Source organism: Mastomys coucha, unplaced genomic scaffold (genome assembly GCF_008632895.1).
Source record: "Mastomys coucha isolate ucsf_1 unplaced genomic scaffold, UCSF_Mcou_1 pScaffold14, whole genome shotgun sequence".
Classification (NCBI taxonomy): domain Eukaryota; kingdom Metazoa; phylum Chordata; class Mammalia; order Rodentia; family Muridae; genus Mastomys; species Mastomys coucha.
The window spans coordinates 42,130,057-42,140,575 of record NW_022196896.1 but is presented as its reverse complement, the minus strand read 5'-3'; the positions used below and the strand labels follow the sequence as shown (position 1 = coordinate 42,140,575).

General features: G+C 45.7%; 1 protein-coding gene and 1 long non-coding RNA gene across 16 annotated transcripts in view; one reads left to right on the top strand and one right to left on the bottom strand.

Moving 5' to 3' along the window:
- Positions 1–3,090, bottom strand: part of LOC116088184 — a 4,861-nt gene extending 1,771 nt beyond the window's left edge. Inside the window, exon 1 of one of the 2 annotated variants that reach the window (XR_004117808.1) lies at positions 3,033–3,090. This is a non-coding gene — a long non-coding RNA (uncharacterized LOC116088184). Of the gene's footprint in view, positions 1–1,301; positions 1,405–3,032 lie in introns of those variants that run through there. The other variant, XR_004117809.1, reaches the window with a different exon arrangement.
- The window catches only part of Ncoa2 (nuclear receptor coactivator 2), a 249,034-nt gene that overhangs the window by 231,687 nt on the left and 6,828 nt on the right, over positions 1–10,519 (top strand). For all 14 annotated transcript variants that reach the window (XM_031366898.1, XM_031366899.1, XM_031366885.1 and 11 more), the window contains 6 exons: positions 1,611–1,889; positions 2,247–2,324; positions 3,846–4,080; positions 5,813–5,990; positions 6,447–6,645; positions 8,078–8,167. In XM_031366898.1, coding sequence (XP_031222758.1) covers positions 1,611–1,889; positions 2,247–2,324; positions 3,846–4,080; positions 5,813–5,990; positions 6,447–6,645; positions 8,078–8,167 — 1,059 coding nt within the window. The remainder of the gene's footprint in view (positions 1–1,610; positions 1,890–2,246; positions 2,325–3,845; positions 4,081–5,812; positions 5,991–6,446; positions 6,646–8,077; positions 8,168–10,519) is intronic.

Below are 10,519 nucleotides of genomic sequence, written 5' to 3'. Positions count from 1 at the left end.
GGGAGAGGGAGAGAGAGAAGGGGGAGGGAGAGGGAGAAAGAGAGGGAGAGAGAGAGGGAGAGGGAGAGAGGGAGAGAGAGGGAGAGGGAGAGGGAAAAAGAGAGAGAGAAAGAGGGAGAGGGAGGGAGAGGGAGAGAGAGAGAGAGAAAGAGAGAGAGAGAGAGAGAATACATGTGAGTGTGTGAACCCTGGAGGACTACTGGGGATGCAGCTCTCTTTCACTCAGTTTCTGAGACAAGGTGTCTTGTCATTTCTGCAACTGAGCTGAACATGGAAGCTTCTGGCTGATCTTCTACACATAGGGAATCTAGAGCTTTCTCAGAGAGATGCCTTAAATCTCCATGGCCTGAGTGTCACTGTGAAGATATAATATACCTGGCCAGTAGCCATGAGCTCACAGGCTGCCTTCAGGTTCTTGCTGCAGCAGCCTAGCCTCAGCCCTCCCTTCCCTCCAGCCTTCCTGGTGCTGCTCGGCATCCTGGGAGGACAATGCTGCCTGTGGTCTGTGCTCAGTGGGACAGCTTCAGTACACTGCCTTCTCCTCTTGATAATTTAAAAAGCATGCATGGAGTACCACCAGCAGGGAGACCACTCCTTGTTGAAATCTTTTAGAACTTTCTATGTGCCCATATTTAATAGACAGTCTGCTTAGGTTATTTCCGTATCCATCTCCTTAGCTTTTGCTTTGTGTGAGGCAGGCCTGACTTTCATGTAGAGCTCACTGACTATGCCAGGCTGCTTGGTACTCACAAACCCACCATTGCTGGGGTGAAGTATGTACCACTGAGCCTGGTGTTCTTCTGCTAGGCTCTGGGGATGTTTGTGAGACAAGCACTTCCTTTTTAAACTGTGTATACAACTCTGGCTAATATACAGTACACAAACACACCACATTTCCACCGCTGCCCCTAAGAATGCCGTCTATCACCTGTAGTCCCAGCACTTGGGAGGTGGAAGCCAGAGGCTCATGGTTGAAACCCAACCTGGGCTGCATAGCAAGTCAGAGACCAACTTGGGCTATGTAAAACCCTGTATTAAACTCTTCCCACCCACATCATAATGGGCAAGTAAGTTTATCACCCCACTGATGAGCTCAAGTCCCACATCGCAATATGCACCACAGCCTACCTAGTCTTCACTAGAAAGACTTCCTGAAGTTGGCCTCATGTCCCCAAGACTCTGGTCTTCTACAGTGAAGATAGTGGGCTGCTTTCCCAGCACTGTTAATGATGACTAAGGCAACCATGAGTTAAAATGATTGATATGGGGTTGTGTGCTCAGTCAAAAGAGGGAACACTTACTGCTGCTTGCTCGTTAAAGCCCCTGCCAGGTTCTCACTGGAAGAGAGTAGAAGCATTGCATAGTCCCAGCCCCTTTGTCCCAGGGCCTGGAGGTAGCACTGCAGGTAGGCAGCCTGACCCTGGCCTCTTCCCTTGAGGAGCTGCAAAGAGGCATTGGACAGAAAGGAAAGTGGAGGCAAGCTAAAACCTCATTGGTAAAATTGATACAGTATTTCTAAAGCATCAGTTACAGGAGGGAGAGAGAGCCTCTTGTTCAGTACAGTATAGCTAGTAGCTTAACTTATGTGCTTGTTTGGGGCTTCTTTTCAGAGCCAAGCTGTAGATCCAGAGCAGTTCTCAAGTCAAGAGTCCAGCATAATGCTGGAGCAGAAGCCCCCTGTTTTCCCACAGCAGTATGCATCTCAGGCACAAATGGCCCAGGGTGGCTATAATCCCATGCAAGATCCAAACTTTCACACCATGGGACAGCGGCCAAATTACACCACACTCCGTATGCAGCCCCGGCCAGGCCTCAGGCCCACAGGCATCGTGCAGAACCAGCCAAACCAACTGAGACTTCAGCTTCAGCATCGCCTCCAAGCACAGCAGGTGAGTGCTTCACTCAGGCTGGGGCCAGAAACAAGATTAGAGTTGAGTTTTTGGAAAGCTGTTAATTGGAAAAGATGATTTGAAGTACACATGTCCTGTTGTGTAAATGTATTGAGCTAAGAATAACTGCATTACCCTTTAATCCCAGTACTCAGGAGGCAGAGACAGATGGATCTCTGTGAGTTTGAGGCCAACCTGGTCTACAGAGTGAATTACAGGGCAAACATGGCTACATAGAGAAACCCTGTCTCAAAAAAATACAGATAGATTCTAGATCAGCCTGGGTTACATAGTTAGACCCCGTCTCAAATTACTCCCTTCCCAACAAAGTGCTGATGCCTCTGTGTTTATGTTTAGAATCGCCAGCCACTTATGAATCAGATCAGCAGTGTGTCCAATGTGAACTTGACTCTGAGGCCTGGAGTACCAACTCAGGTGAGAAGCCCCTCCTGTCATTTTTCCTCCCCAATAGACTGAATGAGCAAGGCATCCAGGTCCACACCCGAGGCCTACCCGGCCTAGTTTTTCCTAGTTCCACTGAGTGCCGCCCCTGTTGCCAGAGTTAGTTGATTCTTGTAATATACGAAAGTTCTATTACAAAAAAGTATCAACCAATCCTGGATTCAAGTACCGGCCAATGTTCCCATGAGAACACCGGCTTAGCCTTCAAGACTCATCACAACCTTGTTCTCTGCACGTCAGTACATAGCCTTGTTTCTATGGAGTTTCCGTGTGATAACATTTTATATATATGTAATTTCCTCATTAACTTAAACTCAGTCGACAGGCTGTCTCAGACCCAAACAAGCCTTGCCTAACACTTACACTTCTCCATAAGCACACCCATGTCTTCCACTTAAGAACACTGGACAGTAGTGCACCAGCACAGGCCTGTTAGGTTCTGTTGGGCCACATAAGAAGGCCACATATCCATCACACCTTTTCCTTGCTGGGAAGTTGCATACTAAGCATATGAAATTTTTGCTGCTATATTTATAGTCATAAATGGTCTAACAGTGCTATGCACACTGACGGTGGGATTGCAGATAAACTTTAGAGTAGGCAGCCTCATGAGTGGCTAGGGTGGCCATTCCAGCACCAGTGTACAGCACACGCCCAGGGTCCCCTCTCATATCATGTCACCTGTCCTGGCGTCTCAGCACAGTCACCCAGAGTCAGGTGCATCTGTTGTGGTACAGCCATAGACCAAGGTGACTAAGGATCACAGGGGACACCTGTACAGCCAGCCAGGTCAGCCTGGAGAGTAGTGAGGTAACAGAAGCCACTGTCACATCACCCATCTCCATCTCTCCCAAATCACCCTTGGCAGTAATTTGGCTTCTTGTTAGGTTGGAGTGTTCCTTGGAAGAGACTCTAAATGCTATCCCCCTTATATTAAGTCTTATGACAGGCCTGGTAGCAGTGCTATAATCCCAGTGCACTCCCAGTACATGGAGGCAAAAGCATGAGAATAAAGAGTTGACAGTCAAGTTAAGTACATATATGGCTCCTCTTTTAGAAGGACCCAGAAAGCAGCTCCTGTTCACCTGTAACTCTATTTCCTGGTGATTGGACGCCCTCTTCTGGCCTCTATGAGCACTGCACACATAAAAATAAATTTTAAAAATAAAGTATCTTCCTGTAGAAAGACCTATGCTCTTTTTGACGTCTTTTGATTGACTGTACCCTCAAGAATTGAGTTGATCAGTATCAGAGACTTACAGAATCGTCACACAGGTTGAACTTACAGCACCCACATGCGTGCTCACTAGGCTTACAGAATTGTCACACAGGTTGAACTTACAGCACTCACACGCGTGCTCACTAGGTGGCCCTCTCTGAGGACCTCCTGTCATGGAATTTTGTTTTCCAAGTGATTTTACATACAGCATGCCATTGGTATCCTGTCTAACTTATCTATCCTTGGTTTTCCTTCATGACTGCCCCCCATTTCAGGCTCCTATTAATGCACAGATGCTAGCCCAGAGGCAGAGGGAAATCCTGAACCAGCATCTTCGGCAGAGACAGATGCATCAGCAACAGCAGGTGCAGCAGCGAACTCTGATGATGAGAGGACAAGGGTTGAATATGACCCCAAGCATGGTGGCTCCCACTGGCCTACCAGCAGCCATGAGCAATCCCCGGATCCCCCAAGCCAATGCCCAGCAGTTCCCATTTCCTCCGAACTACGGTACTGGACTTAGATCCCTACCACCATTAGTATCCCTCCTGACCTCTCTGTCCTTTCTCCTTTCTCCCCAAGGCACTTTAGTCTGGTCACAGCTTCCTTCTCATAGCTCTGTGCCTGGTTAGCCAGGGAATGTAGGAATGAGGCGGTTAGGGCCTGACAAAAGTCTCCCTGGTAGCTCAGGTCCTCCTTTTCTTTGGGTACAGAACTTTAAGAAGGACCAAAGTTATATGTGTCTCTGGATGCATGAGTGTATCTACTCAGGTCGATGTCTGTGAATGTAATATACACTGCTACTTATATTTGATTGTCTCTGAGTCTGACACAAAGAAATCAATAGCTAGATGTGAAGTGTCAGAAGACCTAAGTCAATTTAAATATTACAGATAGGCTATAGCTTTTTGAATAAAGACTTCATTTGTTACTGACAACACTTATCAAAACAAAAAAAAAATTTCAAGATTATATCAAGTCTTCACTGGATAGGTAATTCTTGAAGTGTTACACAGAGCCACATGGGAGGCCTCTTGCTTTACTTTATATTGATTTGTTCTTTAATGTCATTCTAACAGATGAGATACCAAGGGTAATGTCATAGAGATTAATATTTGTGTTGTGTCATCTTCAACTAAAGGTGGGATTTTTAGTGCTTATGTAATGCTTATGTGGACATTAAGTATTCCAAATGGCTCTGCCCTACGCTGTCTGAGTGATCTGTAGGGAACCATGAAAGCCTATGTGTTGCCTGAAATACAAATGTCCTGTCTCTTTAAAGAGCAAAGACAGTACGTTGCTTTTTTGCTCCTCTTTAGACTTTTCTTTTGTAGCTACTTTTAAATATAAGTCCTGCACGGGATTAAGCAAATGTGTTCTTATTCTGTCCCTGAAATACCCCTCGCTGCCTTCCTTTCCCGGGGCCTCTACTGGGTTTCCATTTGATGGCTAAGGAAAGTCTGTCAAATTCCTTTTCTTTTGCTGTTAATTCTTTTACCCTGAAACTAAACAAGAAATTGATAATCTTGACAGCACTCAAGTGCCACAAGCCCTTTTCTTTTTTTTTTTTTTAAGATTTATTTATTATGTATTTATTATAAGTACACTGTAACTGTCTTCAGACGCACCAGAAGAGGGCATCAGATCTCATTACAGGTGGTTGTGAGCCACCATGTGGTTGCTGGGATTTGAACTCATGACCTTCGGAAGAGTAATCGGTGCTCTTACCCGCTGAGCCATCTCACCAGCCCACCACAAGCCCTTTTCAAAAACAAAATAAGCCAATGTGGGCATGCAGTTATGTATTTTCTAAAATACATACATATCACCTGACCATGAGATGATATAAGTTAATTTAATGTAAGCTATTCATATATGACTGTCAGTATATAGCTGAATTTAATGAGCTCAAACTAAATTTAAAACAATAATATTACACTGACTGACCAGCTCAGGTAAAATCATGACTCGCCATAGTAGACTCCTCCTTGGTTTGGAGAAGGCTTGAGGAACAAATGTCATTTCTCTGACTCTAGCCCTGATGCTAATGTGCATCCTAGGACCTCTGTGATTGTTGTAGAGATTTCCTCCATGTACTGCTGTCTCAGCTTCTTTCAAATGTCTAATAATTTGCACATAATCAGATATTGAAAGTAATTTTTCTGTGCACTTAATTTGGAACATTCTCTCTGTGATCTAACTAACAGTCTCCTTTGGGCTTCTGTTTTGTTTTTGTTTTAAGGGCTAAGTCAGCAACCTGATCCTGGCTTTACTGGGGCTACGACTCCCCAGAGTCCTCTAATGTCTCCCCGGATGGCACATACCCAGAGTCCCATGATGCAGCAGTCTCAAGCCAGCCCAGCCTACCAGCCCGCCTCAGACATGAACGGATGGGCACAGGGGAGCATGGGTGGAAACAGGTAACGTCACATGCTGAGTCTGATAGAAATGATCGCTCTCAGAAACTTTCTGCATATTTTTAAAATTGTATGTGCTTTAGCAAGCAATAGCAAATGAACTGCTAAAAAGGCAGCTTACTCTTTAGCAAAAGTCAGCAGTTTCACAGAAGCCTAGCACAGCCCCCTGTGTGGAGCAAAAGCACCCCAAGCCCTAGCACTCCCAACTGCAGAACCCCATGGAGAGCCGTGGCACAGAGCCAGGCTTCATTGGTGCACAAGATAGAGGCAGCCGGCCAGCCCTGGCTGCGGGAAAGTAGTAGGGGTGTGTGCTTCTCAGCTAGCAATGCAAGGGAAGAAGCAAGCTTAAGGTCTGCTGGCCTGCCCTGCGTTCATACCATGTAGACACATTCACTGTAGAACAAGTGCCCAAGACTACCTCTGTTTACCATCAGACTAACATCTTCTCCCATGCTCCAGCATGTTTTCACAACAGTCCCCACCACACTTCGGGCAACAAGCAAACACCAGCATGTACAATAACAACATGAACATCAGTGTGTCCATGGCAACCAATACGGGTGGCTTGAGCAACATGAACCAGATGACAGGCCAGATGAGCATGACCTCAGTGACCTCCGTGCCTACGTCAGGGCTGCCCTCCATGGGTCCCGAGCAGGTAAGAATCTTAGAAAATCAGCTCAGAGCTTTACTCTGGGATTTTTTGTCTGTTTATGCCGCAAGTCCCATATCTATTTTGAAAAGTGGTTTCTTTTTCACCTTATTTTCACCTGTGCCAGTGAGATTTAACAAAAAATACTTGTTAGTGACGAAAAAACTATTGGGAAGGATTCCTGGCTGCTAATGGGTTGGGTTGGTTTTTTGTTTGTTTGTTTGTTTTGTTTTGTTTGCTTTGTTTTTTTTTCCTAACTTCACATCATTAACCTTTTTATAATTTGTGGGATTTAGAAATGGAGTGGTAGGTGTTAAGAAGTTTCTGCTGGGCCTGGTGAGCTTTAGTCCCAGCACTGGGGAGGCAGAGGCATGTGGATCTCTGTGAGTTCAAGGCCAGCCTGCTCTACAGAATGGGCAAGGCTACACAAAGAAATTCTGTCTCAAACAAAACAAAACAAAACAAAATTAGCTTTTTAAAATGTATGGTCAGCATGGGCCACCCTGCCTGCCAGCCGGTCACTCTCGGTGCCACTTGGCTTACACAAGAAGGCTGACACACTGCTGGCCCCCTGGATGCTCCGGTGCTGGTGCCGTGGGCATTCCGGGCAGTCTTTAAAGTTTTACTTTATATGGTAGGTGAGGTGACTTTAGTTCCAGACCAGCCTTGACTCCAAGAGCATGTTAGGGAGGGTAGGGAGAGGGGGTGAGGACCCACACAGTGGGCAGAGCGGCTTCTGCTCTCTTCAGAGTGAGGTCACACAGAGACGTAGAACGGCATAGTCATCGGCCAGCCCACCCAGGAGCAGTCATCAACCCAGACCATTGGAAATGTGTGCATGGATTTAATGTTTTTGAGTTTCAGAGTTAATATAGAAGCCCAAGCCCAAACCCACAACTACAGTGTGTCTTCTAAAAAATCATTCTCTTATTAGCACTGGTGGGCTGGCTCTGTAAGTGAAGGCGCCTGCCCCAAGCTTTGCAGCCTGAGTGTGGTCCCCGGACTCCATACTCATGCCTCGCAGACATTCATGCACCCATCACACACAGATAAATGTAATGAGGAGTTTTAAAAGAAGTACATACATACTAATGAGTAGGTTTTTTGGGCAGTCCATTCACGAAAGCCAGTGCTCTTTGGGTATTCTCACGTTGCTCTTGCTAATTAATAATTTGCCTGAGTAGAAGAGGTGTCAGGATTGAGGACTCACAGGATTGAGTCACCAGCCTGATTTGAACCAGCTAAAAAAACAAAAAACAGGATATAAATGAAATGTGCAAATAAGCTTTGCTTTTGAAGGCAAGTAGTGTTTGCAGCGCCCTCTGCCCCAGCGTCTGCACATGGAGAGCAGTTAGGCCGTGGGTCACTGGGATTCGGCCACTTTTCCCTAGGGACGCCAAACCTAAAACTGGAAATCTGTCATATGTTGTCACCACAGGTCAATGACCCTGCTCTGAGGGGAGGCAACCTTTTCCCAAACCAACTGCCTGGAATGGACATGATCAAGCAGGAGGGAGATGCATCTCGGGTAAGCAGCAGGAGCTAAGCAGCAGGAGCCCAGAGTGCACCCTGGAGTGGCTGTGAATGTTCTGAAGGCCAAAGGCCTCTGCCTGTGTCAGCCTGGACAATGCTGGGATCAAAAGAGCATACCACAAAGCAGCAGGCACAGTGGTGCATGCCTGTAACTCTGGCTCTGAGGAGGCAGGCACAGGAGAGTCAGGAGTTCAAGGTCAACTGTACCATGAGTTTAAGACGAGCCTAGGCTACACATTACCCTATCTTAGAACAAAATAATAATAATAATAATAATAATAATAATAATAATAATAATACCCCCACCTTGAAAAAGCAAGGAAATAACTATTTACACAGAAAGCACTCTACACCAAATGAAATTATAAAGTGCTTTCCAGCTTTTTCTAACACACTGATTTATACTACCATACCTACCCCTCAAAAAAAAGGTTTATCTTGTCAGATAGACGCAGGAGGATGAGGAATTCAGTATCATTAACAAGTTTGAAGCCAGCCCAGGTTACATGAGATCCAGTCTCAAAAAATGAAGCAAGGGCCAGGGAGATACCTAAATTAAAACCCTGAAGTCAGAGTGGAAAGTGAACCAGCTCTCAATGTTGTCCTCAGGCCTCCACATGGATGCCTGCCCATACCACATACATAAACAAAACAATGTTGAAATAAGTAACCTTTTAGGCTCACCTCAGGATACTCCAAGACAGACAAACAAAGACTTGATCCCAATGGAGAAAATCTAGTATAAATGAACATTGAATTTCCTTACTCCAGGTGCTTTTTGTATTACTAGTATTCAGGTTTAAGAGTAAACCCAACTCATTGCTCAGTAATAGCGTGTATTTGTTTTCCCCACTGTGGCTTTTCTGGGTTTTGTAATCCTGATCGTGGCTTCAGAGATACTACTGACAGTGGTTAGGGGTCCTATAGCCATTTCTCATACACATCCTTGTAATGTGGCAGTTAGGTCCACTAAGCTTACCATGTCTTTCTTATTGCATCAGACACTGGGATAGATTCTGTACTACCCATGTGTTCCTTGGTTTGGGTTTATCACTTCCCTAGGGCTGATTCTTCCCCTGTAGCCATAGTTTTCACAGGAAGGGAGTGCAAAGAGCTCAGAGGTGACTTCATGCAAAAGGAGAGGTCTGAAACCTGGGCTCCACTTAACTGAGGCACAGTGACAGCAGGTGACAGACACTCAGAGAGTGTACCTGAAAAGTGCCAGTGGAGCGTAGCCAGAGTATGCCATACTCTGAGGGCAGGTTCTCATCCCCTCTGTGAGTGTGGCACAGCACACTCAGGCTCTCTAACCCCAGCATGCACCTGCTGGCCTGAGCCAGCTAGCATTTGAACAGCTACCTGGGAAAAGCCCTTTGCCAGCCAGCCAAACCCACCAAAGCAGACCCAGCTTCTGCTTTCTCCTAGGAGCGCCAGGGATTCCCCTGCTTTGTGTCTTCTGCCTTCTTGCCTCCAGAGGAGGCACTCACTCACATCTGTGAAGCAGAGCATGGTTGTCAGTGCAAGTTATGTGCTTGAATATTGCAAAAGCAGGCAAGCATAGTGGCACATGCAAGAAGGTTGCTACACGAGCAGCCTGGTTTACATAGAGTTCTAAGCCAGCCAGGATTGCATAGTGCACTGTCTCAAAAAGGAGGGCGAGAAGGGAAGAAAGGAAAGAAAAACCTGTAAGCAGCCAACAGGAATCAGTCAATCGCTCACAGTTGACGCCACACTGTCTGGTCAGACTACAGCCTTACTAATGTAACAACTTGTCCAAGGCCTGGAGAGATCAGAAAGCAGGCCCAAGCAAGCTGACCTGAATGCCTGCCTATTCTTTTTTTTTTTCTTTTTAATTTATTTACTTTATTTATATGAATACACTGTAGCTGTCTGCATATACACCAGAAGAGGGCATTGGATCCATTACAGATGGTTGTGAGCCACCACATGGTTGCTAGGAGTTGAACTCTGGACCTCTGGAAAAGCAGTCAGTGCTCTTTTTTTTTTTTTTTTTTTTTTTTTTTTTTTTTTTTTTTTTTTCTTTTTTTTTTTTTTAACACTTAGCAGTCTGGGTCCTTTATTTCTTTTTTGTATATTAGGCCATAAATTCATATGGAATGGGCTCCAACAGCTCCGGCTCTTTTCCGTTGGTCCTCACAAAGTGCACTTCTCTGGGTGGTGCAGGCTGGCGCTTCAGCTGAACCCAGGTGCCCTTCTCTTTGGCTTCCTTTTTCTTCTGATCATTCTCCTTCAACCGCTTCAGGAAGCTGTCTCTGCTTTTTGAGTGCTTGATGTGCTCAATCCGCACATTGATCCTCTTGGCCAGAATCTTGCCCTTAACTTGCTT